Genomic DNA, 12,901 nt, shown 5'->3' on the forward strand with positions numbered 1-12,901 from the left:
CAGTCCTGAATGACGGCAGCCTGCAATTCCCAGTTTAGGTAACAATCACTGCTGCCACCAAAAGAAGACTCCACAGTAAGGACCGGCTCCTCAGCCTCTTCTCTCATCCCCTGCCCTGCCCTCCTCTTTAACCCTAAAGGAAGCAGGGTGGGGTCCATGGTACTGGGGAATCCGGGTTCTGCTGAGGGCTATGCCCTGTAGACCACGAGCGTTCTCGGGGAGGTGTGAGGTTGACAGCTCTTCGCTGTCTTTGCTCCAAGCTGCTGCATGTGCTGCTGCTGCAGCTGCTGTTACTGCACCTCCTGCAGCTACTGCAAGGGGAGCTCGAGGGCACTTTGGAGGCATGTGGAGGGATGGCCTTACCTGCGGGCCCCTCCCCAGAGGTCCACTGTACTGGGGAGTCTGGGTTCCGCTGGGGGTTATGCCCTGTAGACCATGTGCACACCCAGGGAGGTGTGAAGTTGACAGCCCTTCGCTGTCTTTGCTCCACGCAGCTGGTGCTACAGCTGCTGCATGTGCTGCAGCTGAATCTGCTGTTATTGCATCTCTTGCAGCTGCTGCAAAAGGAGGTCAGGGGAACTTTGGAGACACATGGAGGGGTGACCTCAACTGAGGCCCCCAAGCCAGAGGGTTGGGGCGCTTCCCCCGTCTCCCTGCCTTGGCCCCAATCCCGTGCCCCTCCAAGGGTCTAATGTACTGGGGAGTCCGAGTTCCGCTGGGGGCTATGCTTTGTAGACCACGTGTGCTACCTGGGGTGGTGTGAAGTTGACGGCCCTTCACTGTCTTTGCTCCACGCAGCCGGTGCTGCAGCTGCCGCAGCTGCTGCAAAGGGAGGTCGGGGGCACTTTGGAGGCACGTAGAGGGATGGCCTTACCTGCGGCCCCCCTCGCCAGAGGGTTGGGGTGCTTCTCCTGTCTCCCCGCCCCGGCCCCAATCCCGTCCCCCTCCAAAGGTCTACCGTACTGGGGAGTCTGAGTTCCGCTGGGGGCTATGCCTTGTAGACCACGTGCGCTGCTGGGGAGGTGTGAAGTTGACAGCCCTTCGCTGTCTTTGCTCCACGCGGCTGGTGCTGCAGCTACTGCAGCTGCAGCTATTGCAAAGGGAGGTCGGGGGCACTTGGGAGGCACGTGGAGGCACCTGGCCTTACCTGCGGGCCCCCTCTCCGTCTCCCCACCCTGGCCCCAACCCCCTGCCCCTCCCAGGGTCCCCTGTACTGGGGATTCCGGGTTCCACTGGGGGCTATGCCCGGTAGACCACGTGCGCTCCCGAGGAGGTGTGAAGTTGCCAGCTTTGACAGCTCTTCGCTGTCTTCGCTCCACACGGCTGGTGCTGCAGCTGCAGCCGCTGGTACGGCACCTGCCGCCGCCGCCGCACAGGGAGGTCGGGGGCACTTTGGAGACAGGTGGAGGGATGGGCTTCCCTGCGGGCCCCCTCCCCGGAGGGATGGGGCAGCAGCCCCGGCCCCAGCCCCGTGCCCTCCCCGGTGCCCTCCCCGGTGCCCTCCCCGGTGCCCTCCCCGGAGGCCCCCGGCACTGGCCTGGCTGGGGTCGGTGGCCCTGAAGACGTGGCAGGCCATCGGAGAGTCGGGGTTGTCCGGCTGGGCTTTGATGAGGTAGGCGAAGTAGGTGAGGTCGTGGCTGTTGTGGATGAAGCGGGCGATGTGCTGGGCCTTGTGGTCGAAGATGAAGACGGCGGGCCCGTGGGGCGGGGGGTCCCCTCCTCCTCCGCGGGGCTCCGCGGGGACGCAGCGCAGGTTTGGGGCGGCCAGCAGCAGCAGGACCCGCCGGGCCCCGGCCTCGGGCCTCTGGCTGCGCCGGCGGATGTCGGACACCAGCCAGGGCAGCATGGGCAGCGTCGTCCGCCGGTCCAGACAGGACCAGCCCACGTACCACAGCCAGAACCGCTTCTCCGACGGAGGGGCCGCCTGCTGCTGCTGCTGCTGCTGCTGCTGCTGCTGCTGCTGCTGTTGCTGCTGCTGCTGCTGCAGGACTGCCTGCTCCTGCCGCTGCTGCTGCTGCAGGACTGCCTGCTCCTGCCGCTGCCGCTGCTGCTGCTGCAGGACTGCCTGCTCCTGCTGCTGCTGCTGCTGCTGCAGGACTGCCTCCTGCTCCTCCTGCTGCTGCTGCTGCGGGGCTGCCTCGGGCTCCAGCGGGTGTGCACCGCTCCTTCTCTCCATGGCCCCGCTGGCTGCCGGCCGCGATCCCCTGCCCGGACCCTCGCTGAGCCCGGCCGGTCCTGCGGCCCTCCTCCTCTTCCTCCTTCTCCTCCTGGGCCCGGGAGCTCTGGAGCTCTGCCCTCCGCCTCCTCTGGCCCTCGGCCTCCCGGGCCCCGGGTCCGGCGCGCCTCCCGCGTCTGCCCGACCACCTAACTTGTCCCCAGACCCTCTGCACCTCTGCAGCTCCAGACCCTCCTGCACCTCCGGCTGCGGCTCCCGTTACAGCTGCCGCTCCTTCCACTCCTCCGTGCACGGCGCGGTGCGGGCGGAGGAGAGGAGCCGGGCGGGATTTTCCTCCGGGATAGCCTTTTCCCCGGGGAGGTCGGGCACCGGGCACCGGGCAGCCTGCCCGCCGCGCTGACAGCCCTTCGGGGAAGGGAGGACTGCGAAAACTCTCCCGATGGAAAATAACAAAATAAAACGTGGCCGGGCCCACGCTCCTCCTCCTCCTCCTCCTCCTTTCTCTTCCTCTTTCTCCTCCTCCTCCTCCTTCTCTTCCTCTTTCTCCTCCTCCTCCTTTTCTTCCTCCTCCTCCTCCCCTGCCCCCTCCTTCTTTGCCTCCTGCTCTCCTGTCCAGGAGCAGGGAGGGATCTGACACCAGAGAAACGGCTTCTGCAGCAGGGAGAGCCACCTTCTCCTCCTCCTCCTCCTCCTCCTCCTCCTCCTCCTCCTCCTCCTCTTCCTCTTCCTTTTCCTCTTCTTCCTCCCCCTTTTCCTCCTCCTCCTCCTTCTCCTTTTCCTTCTCCTCCTTCTCCTCCTCTTCTTCCTTTTCCTCCTCCTTCTCCTCCTCTTCTTCCTTTTCCTCCTCCTTCTCCTCCTCCTTCTCCTCCTTTTCCTCCTTTTTCTTTTTCCTCCTCCTCTTCCTCCTCCTCCTTTACCTCCTTTTCCTCTCCTCCTCCTTTTTCTCCTCCTCCTTTTCCTCTATCCTCCTCCTTTCCCTCCTCCTTTTCCTTTTTCTCTATCCTCTTCCTTTTCCTCCTCCTCCTCCTTTTCCTCCTCTTTTTTCTCCTCCCCTCCTTTTCCTCCTCCTTTTTCTCTATCCTCCTCTTCCTCCTTTTCGTCCTCCTTTTTCTCCTCTTCGTCCTCCTTTTCCTCCGCTTTTTCCTCCTCCTGCTTTTCCTCCTGCTTTTCCTCTCCTCCTGCTTCTCCTCCTGCTCCTCCCGATGGGGGTGGTGGGGTGCCAGGAGGGGCCCCCCGGCCGGCGGGTGGCTGTCCCGGGTGGGCCGGTCCCGGCCCCCGTGGGGAGTGAAGCCGGAGGGAGTCTGGGCCCTGGCGGGCTCCTCTGCTGCCCCCTGGAGCCCAAAACGTCCGTCCGCTCGCTCACCGGGGGAGCATCGCGCCCAGGGCCCAGGCCCGGGCCCTTCGGGGGCGTCCTCCTCCCCAGTGTGACACCTACGGATCCACTCGGTCCTTGCCGGTACCCAGTGCCCCCCGGCGCACTCCCCCTTCCCGGACAGGGTATTTCCGACCTGTGGGGTTATTTTAGCAAAATGAAACTATGATCTGTGCTGTCGATTTTCACTTTTCAATCCAGTGACCGCCTATAACCCTATGTATTCTATATCATATATGTTGAATAGTCTATGTGAAGCGCTTACGTGGTGTCAAGCACCGATCCAAAATAATCAGGTTGGACACCATCCCTGCCCCACATAGGGCTCGCAAGTCTGTCAGGGGGAGGAGGCGTTAATCTCCATCTGATACGAGATAACTGAGGCACAGAGAAGTTAAATTCATTCAATCGTATTTATTGAGGGCTTACTATGTGCAGAGCACTTGCCCAAGGTCACGCAGCAGACAAGCAGCAGAGTCCTCATTAGAACCCGGGTCTCCCGACTCCCGGGCCTGTGCTCTTTCCACTCGGCCGTGCTGCTTCTCATATCTCTTGCCAGGAGGCACCGCCCCCGACTCGTGGGCGGAATAGAAATATCGAACAATGAATGGACGAAATGTAGGTGACAAAAATAAAGGACGATTCATACTGTCGCTGGTTAATATTATTTGATGGCTCATTTCCTGTTGTTATTATTCTACTGGGCTTTTTCTTTAGCAGTTAGATTGGGTCCTGGGGGCTTAAACCCTTGGGGATCTTGGGGATCAGTATCTACACCCAGATACTGAAATGCTGGGAGTCCCCACCGGACACCTCCACCTGCAAATCTGAAAGGATGATTTATGTCACGATGAAATACCCGGACTGACAATTGAATAAACAAATATACATAAGTATGTAAATTGAGGAAAGAAAAAATACAGAATTAATAAGTGTGTTAGGAAGACACAGCTAGGGTGTGGTGAATTAGTAGTGGAACCTTTCCTGGAGGCGAGGAGCTTTTAGGTGGGCTTTAAAATGGGGAGAGGTCTGGTCTGATAAACAGCAGTGAAGCTATGCTCACTTCAACATACCTGTGCTAGGAGTGACTTGTGAAGAAAATAGACAACACTAGGAAACCCAAAAGCTGCTGTGTGCTCAGTTGAAATTCCAAAACTGAAGTCAAAGTAGACGAAGGAAGCATTTTAAGAATACAAGAAAACAAAGCCTCGGGAAGTGGTGCAACAGCTGAAAACTGAGAGTCGATTGGTGCAGATAGATCGATCAATCAATCAATATGCATTGAGCTCTTAGAGCAGAGCACTGTACTAAGCACTCCAGTCCATACTTCACTCTGCAGCCCGGATCATTTTTCTACAAAAACGTTGAAGACAGGTTTCTCCACTCCTCGAGAAACTTCAGGGGTTGCCCATCAACCTGCACATCGAACAAAAACTCCTCACCATTGGCTTTAGAACACTCTGTCACCTTGGCCCCTCTTATCTCACCTCGCTACAACCTTGCCCCTTCCTACCTCACCTCACTACAACCCAACCCACACACTTTGCTCCTCTAATGCCAACTTTCTCACTCTACCTTGATCTCTCCTGTCTCACCGCCGACCCCTCACCCACACCCTGCCTCTGGCCTAGAATGCCCTCCCGCCTCAAGTCTGACAGACAATTACTCTCCCCTGCCTTCAAAGCCTTACTGCAGGTGTATCTCCTCCAAGAGGCCTTCCCTGACTAAGCCCTCCTTTCTTCTCCCACTCCCTTCTGCGTTGCCCTGACTTGCTCTCTTTATTCATTCTCCCCTCCCAGCCCCACAGCACTTAGATACCTATCTGTAATTTATTTATTACTATTAATGTCTGTTCCCTAGACTGTAAGCTCACTGTGGGCAGGGAATGTGTCTGTATTTGTTATATTGTACTCTCCCAAGCGCCTAGTACAGTGCTCTGCACACAGTAAGTGCTCAATAAGCACGATTGAATGATTAAATATGACCAAATGAAGGTTGTGTGGATGGTAAATACCCAAATTCATTCAATCATATTTACTGAGTGCTTATGTATGCAGAGCACTGTACTGAGTGCTTCAGTGAGTACTATTCAGCAATAAACAGTCACATTCCCTGCCGATAATGGGCTTACGGTCTAGAGTGGAGGAGACAGACTTCAATACAAATAAATACAATCACAGTTAGGTACATAAGTGCTGTGGTGCTGGGAAGTTGGAAATGCAAAGGATGAAGCAGAAGGGAGTGGGAAATGAGGAAAAGTGGGGCTTAGTCTGGGAAGGGCTCTGGGCCTCGGTTCCCCATCCTATGAGCTGAGCAAATCTCATGCTTGACCGAGTGTTACCAATCTCCATAGAGACCACAGCTATAAGCATGACAGCATTTCTAGCCAGAAGCACAGTTTTCCAAATGCTACATTAAACCGTCCCTTCCAGTGGGTCCCTTAGCGAATGATGCCTGAGTAGGCAGAGAAATAACAAACTTTAGATGGTAAGCCCCATCCACCTGATACTCCTTCCCACTGCTTAATACTTTGTTCTGCACACAGTAAGCACTTAATACTATTACTATCCAACAACGCAGATCTTACCACATAGTAAGTGCTTAACAAATATCACAACCTCTTCTGGGCAGCAGCGGCATGGGAGCAAGTCGAGGGCGGAGTCTCAAGTTGACTGCCCGGAAGGAGACGATGGTAAACCACTTTCGTATTTTTTACCAAGAAAATTCTACGGATACACTACCAGAATGATTGCAGATGGAGGTGGGGCGATCTGGGAGAGATGTGCCCATGGTGACACTGTGGGTCGGACGCGACTCAACAACATCAGACATGACAAGATGATGCTGATGCTGATGATTAATAATAAAACTGAATCCAGGAGACCAGAATGTTAAACAACATTTGGCCAAACTGTGTTTTAAGCATCACACCAAACTTCAGGTCTTTAAAGCTAAGTTAATGTCCAAGCTCCCAGAAAGCTGAGTAACCTCTTCTGTGGCTACAAGATATGGATCCACCAGAGAAGGCACAACTGGCTTCTCTAGCACTTTCATCAGCAACTTTTATAAGCTACTCTCAACATCAAAGAGCAGGCAGTATAACTGACATGAAGTCCTGGATTGAAGACAGACGACCTGTTTTGTGGCACCGTCTGGAGCAACCCACCTTCACCAGGCAAAATACGGAACAGAACAGGTAATGGGACGCTTACGTAGCTGCCACCTGTAAAGGGGTTATTTTCCAGTAGGGTGAGCAGACCGGACACGTCGAAGGCATTGCAAAGTACAATCTTAAACTCTGTAGTGTAGGAGAGGGCTCTTAGGACCTGCTCAGCAGACAGAGAACAGGAGAGGGGTTGCTCACTTTCAACAAAGACTTTAGGAAGATCGGGATACCATCCAAGAAGCTCCAAGGATCAGCCCTGTGTTGTTAACGTTTTCAAGGAATTATTAGGAACCACTGGGACAGGCAAGAAGAGTGTCTGTCTCCAAGTGATTGACGGAATGCCAATCAAAATGACTAGAAGTTATCTTCTGTTAAACCCATTGGGAAGACGCTGCTTGATTCACCTCTCTAAATCCTGGAAAGCAGGATTGGTGGAGTTCATTCCCATATAGACTTTGCTCTATCAAATCAGCCCATCAGTGGTACTTATCGAACACTTCCTTTGTGCAGAGAAGTGTACTAAACATTGGAAAACACATTTCTTGCCCACAAGGAACTTACAGTCTATGATTTTAAACCCTCTAATCTGCATCAATCAATCAATCATATTTACTGAGCACTTACTGTGTGCAGACACTGTACTAAACTCTTGGGAGAGTACAATATAGCAGTATAACAGAGTTGGTAGGCATTTTCCCTGCCCACAGGAACTTTGTAATGTTCAAATTGGCTCCAGATCAGTGATAGGGAGTCAGAGGACTTGGGTTCTAATCCCAGTTCCGCGACTTACTTGTCTGCTGTGTGACCTTGGGCAAGCCACATCACTTCTCTGTGCCTCAGTTACCTCATCTGTAAAATGGGAATTAAGAGTGTGAGCCCTATGTGGGACATCCTGATTACCCCGTATCTATCCCAGCGCTTAGAATAGTGCTTGGCACATGATAAGCGCTTAACAAATACTACAATTATTATTATTCCCTGCCCACAAGGAGCTTACCGTCTACAGGGACTTTGTAATGTTTAAATTGGCTCCGGATCAGTGATATGGAGTCAGAGGACTTGGGTTCTAATCCCATTTCTGCCACTTGTCTGCTGTCTGACCTTGGGCAAGCCACTTCACTTCTCTGTGCCTCAGTTATCTGTAAAATGGGGCTTAAGACTGTGAGCCCCATGTGGGACAACCTGATTACCTTGTATCTACCCCAGCGCTTAGAACAGTGCTTTCATTCATTCAATAGTATTTATTGAGTGCTTACTATGTGCAGAGCACTGTATTAAGCACTTGGAATGTTGGCACATAGTAAGTGCTTAACAAATACCATAATTATTATTACTATAGCAATCAACTATACTTACTGTGTGCAGTGTACTGTACTGTCTGGGAGAATACACTATAACACTATAACAATATAACAGACTGATTCCCTGCCAAGCTGATAGAAAGAGCAAGGGTTTTCACCCTCCATTGAAAATCACATCTATCTGATATCCTGCTGAGACCATTTTGATTAGATAAATGAAAACTCACCAAGTGTTCTGGGTTTATTTGTCTTGCTCCATAGCGTGGGAGAGCTAAGAATCCATTACCTTTACTATTGCCTCATTTTCTTTTCTAAATATTATTACATAACTTTTCACAATCCCATTTACCAAGACTTCACTTATGTTCTAGATTTGATCATTTTTTTTAAAACAAATTCAGGCACTTTTTGGCTTCTAGGCAATTATGGAGCATTTATATCTTCAGGTTTTGACAGGCTAAAGAAAAGCAAAAATAACTAGGTTAAGGCTCGAGAGGGTTTTTCAAGCTGCAGTTTTAATACAGGTAGAGAGAAAGGTCATAAAATTCACAAAAATACTCCTGAACATATAATCAATATAATCTAAAATCACCTCAGATTTTAGGACTAAGATGTTAAGTTCCAACACAAATCAAATGTAAGTATTCCCAGCATGACTCAGAAAAGTGGAATCTACATCCTTAACTCTTAGCTCTTTCTGCCTGTGACTTGAATGGGCTTCCAAACGCTGTGTTTAACTAAGTCCTTCTAATGATAATAATACCCTGTCCTACTTCTGCAGATTGCACCCCTAACTTAGACCACTTGTCTTGCTATGTTCACAGCTAATCAGAGGTCGGCTGGGAGAGAAAGTATACATGGTTCTGCTCATTCCATCACCACCATTGGAAAAAAACAACTGAAGCACAATCTACTGACGGGATTCTCCTTCCTACCACTAAACAAGTCTTATTTATACAAATAGGCATCTCAAGACACGGATCAATCAATTGTACTTGTCTCCCTTTGGTTAGAGAAGCAGTGTGGTCTAATGGATAGAGCCTGGGCCTGGGAGTCAGAAGGACCTGGGTTCTTATCCCGCCTCCGCCACTTGTCTGCTGTGTGACCTTGAGTGAGTCACTTAAATTCTCTGTGCTTCAGTTACCTCATCTATAAAATGGTCTATGGGACAGAGACTGCATCCGGCTTGATTAACTTGGATCAGTCCCAATGTTTAGAAGAGTGACTGGCACACTGTAAGTGCTTTTCAAATACCATTCAAAAAAAAAAAATAGTGGGGAGCCTGGGGGAGGTAAGAGATGGACACAAACATACAGCCATAGACACAGAGAATCTATCAATCAATCATATTTATTGAGCACTTACAGTGTGCAGAACACTGTACTAGGCACTTGGGAAAGTAATAATAATAATAATGTTGGTATTTGTTAAGCGCTTACTATGTGCCGAGCACTGTTCTAAGTGCTGGGGTAGACACAGGGGAATCAGGTTGTCCCACATGGGGCTCACAGTCTTAATCCCCATTTTACAGATGAGGGAACTGAGGCACCGAGAAGTTAAGTGACTTGCCCAAAGTCCCACAGCTGACAAGTGGCCGAGCCGGGATTTGAACTCATGACCTCTGACTCCAAAGCCCGTGCTCTTTCCACTGAGCCACGCTGCTTCTCAAGTACAATTTAATACTATAACACATTTCCTGACCACAGTGATCTTACAATCTAGAGGGGGAGAGAGACATTAATATAAAAAATTACTAAATAATTACTGCTAAATAATAGCCAACCTGATTAACGTGTATCTAATCAGTAAATACTTAATAAATACCATAAAAAGGAGGTTAGAGTCTATAGGGGGAGACAGACAAATTTGTATTTATATTTATATATAAAATATTTTATATTTTATATTTGTATTTATAAGAACAAATTTGTATTTATATTTATGTTTGATTTTATCTCTCCTAGTGTGTCTATCACCAAACCATTCCCCAGCTTTTTTAGATCTTGAGCCCCGGGAGGCCCCATGTCTAATTCTCACTCATGTCTCCTTCCCCAGCACCTACTATAGTGGTCTACACACAGTGTGTGCTTAATAAATATTATTGCCACTGCTATTGATGAGGCACCAGCTTCCTTTGGGGACAACACAAGTGCCTGAGCAGCCCGATTTGAAGATCCACTGCTCACTCTAACTAGACGAAGAGCCAAACATTGGCTGCGTCACAACTGGCCTACCAGAGGACCATGCCTAATCCTGCAGTTAAAAGACAGTTTGTTTAGAAATGATTTGGCAGAGTAATCAACTTTCACTTCTGCCTTTTCGGCTACATCTGCATACATAGATGGTCCGACACACCCGTCTCACAAGTCTGCAAACTAGGTGTCATCCTTAACTCTGATCTGTCACCAAATCCGGTCTCACCTTCACAACATCGCCAAGATCCGCCTTTTCCTCTCCATCCAAATCATAGTCATTGATCCTATCCCAATTGGATTACTGCATCAGCCTCCTTTCAGACCTCCCAACTTCCTTCCTCTCCCCACTGCAGTCCATACTTCAGTCTCATGCCCAGATTATATTTCTACAGAAGCGTTCTGGGCATGTCAGCCCCTACCTCAAAAACCTCCAGTGGTTGCCTATCAACTTTGGTATCAAACAAAAACTCCTCATGATGGCCTTCAAAGCTCTCCATCACCTTGCCCCTTCTTACCTCACCTCCCTTCTTTCCTACATCTCACACTCCGCTCCTCTGGTGCTAACTTTCTCCCTGTGCCTCGTTCTCATCTGTCCCGCCTTGGACTCCTGGTCCAAGTCCTACCTCTGGCCTGGAACGTCCTCCCTCCTCAAATCTGCAAATCACTCTTCCCACCTTCAAAATCCTACTGAAGGCTCACCTCCTCCAAGAGGCCTTCCCAAACTAAGCCCCCCTTTTCCTCAGTTCCCCCCACCTTCCACATCACCTCAACTTGCTCCCTTTGCTCTTCCCCCTCTCCCTGCCCCACAGCACCTAGGCATATACAAATATATCTATAATTCTATTTATTTATATTGATTCCTGTTTACTTGTTTGGATGTCTGTCTCCCCCCCCCCCCAGACTTGTAAGCCCAGTGTGGGCAGAGATGGTCAGATGGTAAGCGCGGTGTGGCCAGAGAGGTGCTGGTGCCTCTATTGATGAATTGTGCTTTCCAGGCACATAGTATAATGCTCTGCATGCAGTAAGCATTCAGTAAATATAGTTGAATGAATGAGTCAGTTGTGTCACCTTCTAATATGAAAGATAGATTTATATGCCCTGCATACATATGAATAAAATAATTATAATAATAATTCAAGCAATTGTATTTATTGAGCATTTACTGTGTGCTGACTACTCTGCACTGTACTGAATGCTTGGGGGAGTGCAAAATAATGGAGTCAGTAGATATTTTCCCTGCCTACAATGAGCTAATTGTGGTATTTGTTAAGAGCTAATTCTGTGCCACACACTGTACTAAGTGCTGGGGTAGATACAAAATTATCAGGTCCCACATGGGGCTCACAGTCTAAGTAGGAGGGAGAACAAAAATTGGACCTCCATTTTGTAGTTAAGGGAACTGAGGCACATAGAAGTAAGGTGACTTGCCCAAGGTCACACAGCAGGTACGTGGCAGAGCCAGGACTAAAAACCAGGATCTCTGTCTCCCAGGCTTATTCATTTTTTCCACTAGGCCATGCTGCTCCTCAGTTGTTCCTTTTATAATAGTAATAGAGACAGAGAGAGAGAGAAAATCTACCTCTTTCTTTCCATCTAAACAGCTACCAAAAGTCACCAATGAAGTCCTTCTTGCAAAATCCAATGACTTCCACTTTATACTAATCCTAATACCACTGATGGATTGATTGATTATCTCTTCCCTATGAGGTGATGCTCAGATCCTGCTGTGTTAAATAGAGAAGTAGACCTCAAAGAGATGTAGGACAAAACAGCTCTCTTCCTAACCTTGTATTTTACCCATAAACAGACAATTTTCAAGAAAACCAGAGTGTTTAACTGGGTTCCAAGCAGCAAGACTTTATGGAAATTTCAATTGATCCACCTTTCAGAATTTCAGAAAACTAACTACCTACCAAAACTCTAATAGTCTATGTTTTTCAAAGCCACCAATTTCATATCCATTCCTACTGATCCACTGAATTATATACCTTTCTGAAACCCCAGGCCTGAGTATTCTCTCTGCCCATGAATTTTTCCTTCATTTACCCTCTTTGGTACCATATGATTGGATTCATTCCTCAACTTCCCTTCAATGGTATCTTTGAGGCTAATGTTATGCTCTCTCTTTATCTACACCTATTTCTACTTACTTTTTTTTTAGGTTGCAAACCTTATTGGGACTTCTGACCTTAACCCCTGCTCTTTGTCTTGTGTCTCCTCTCAATCAATCAGTGGCATTTATTAGCACTCACTGTGTGCAGAGCAATATACTAAGCACTTGGGAGAGTAGAATACCACAAGTTCCCTGCCCACTATGAGCTTACAGTCTATCTCTGTTTCTCATTTTGGGGGCAGTGGGTGCATCTCTCTCAAATTTCCTCTATAATAGCATTTGGTGGGTCTTTGGGAGCTGGGGTGGGTGGTGGGTGGATTCCAGGGGGAAAACTTCAGATAGCTAATGCTATTCTATAAAACTTTGATTTGTTTAAAGCAAATTGCTCACCCATAATCCAATAAACCTCTTACTACTAATAATAGTGGGATTTGTTAAATGCTCACAGTGTGTCAAGCACTGGAGTAGATCCAAGATAATCAGTTTGGACACAGTTCCTGAGTTAAGCGAGACTCACAGATTAGGGAGGAGGGACAACAGGTATTGAATCCCCATTCAAAAGGTGAATGAACTGAAGC

The 12,901-nt window shown here is 49.3% G+C and overlaps 1 protein-coding gene across 1 annotated transcript in view; it reads right to left on the bottom strand.

Annotated features, from left to right (window-relative positions):
* TBC1D4 (TBC1 domain family member 4) overlaps positions 1-1,913 on the bottom strand; it is a 219,158-nt gene extending 217,245 nt beyond the window's left edge. The window contains exon 1 of the mRNA XM_029058002.1: positions 1,538-1,913. Within this exon, the coding sequence (XP_028913835.1) occupies positions 1,538-1,846 (309 nt within the window). The 5' untranslated portion in view covers positions 1,847-1,913. The remainder of the gene's footprint in view (positions 1-1,537) is intronic.
* Positions 1,914-12,901: the final 10,988 nt, after the last annotated feature.

This window comes from Ornithorhynchus anatinus, chromosome 2 (genome assembly GCF_004115215.2).
Source record: "Ornithorhynchus anatinus isolate Pmale09 chromosome 2, mOrnAna1.pri.v4, whole genome shotgun sequence".
NCBI classification, from domain to species: domain Eukaryota; kingdom Metazoa; phylum Chordata; class Mammalia; order Monotremata; family Ornithorhynchidae; genus Ornithorhynchus; species Ornithorhynchus anatinus.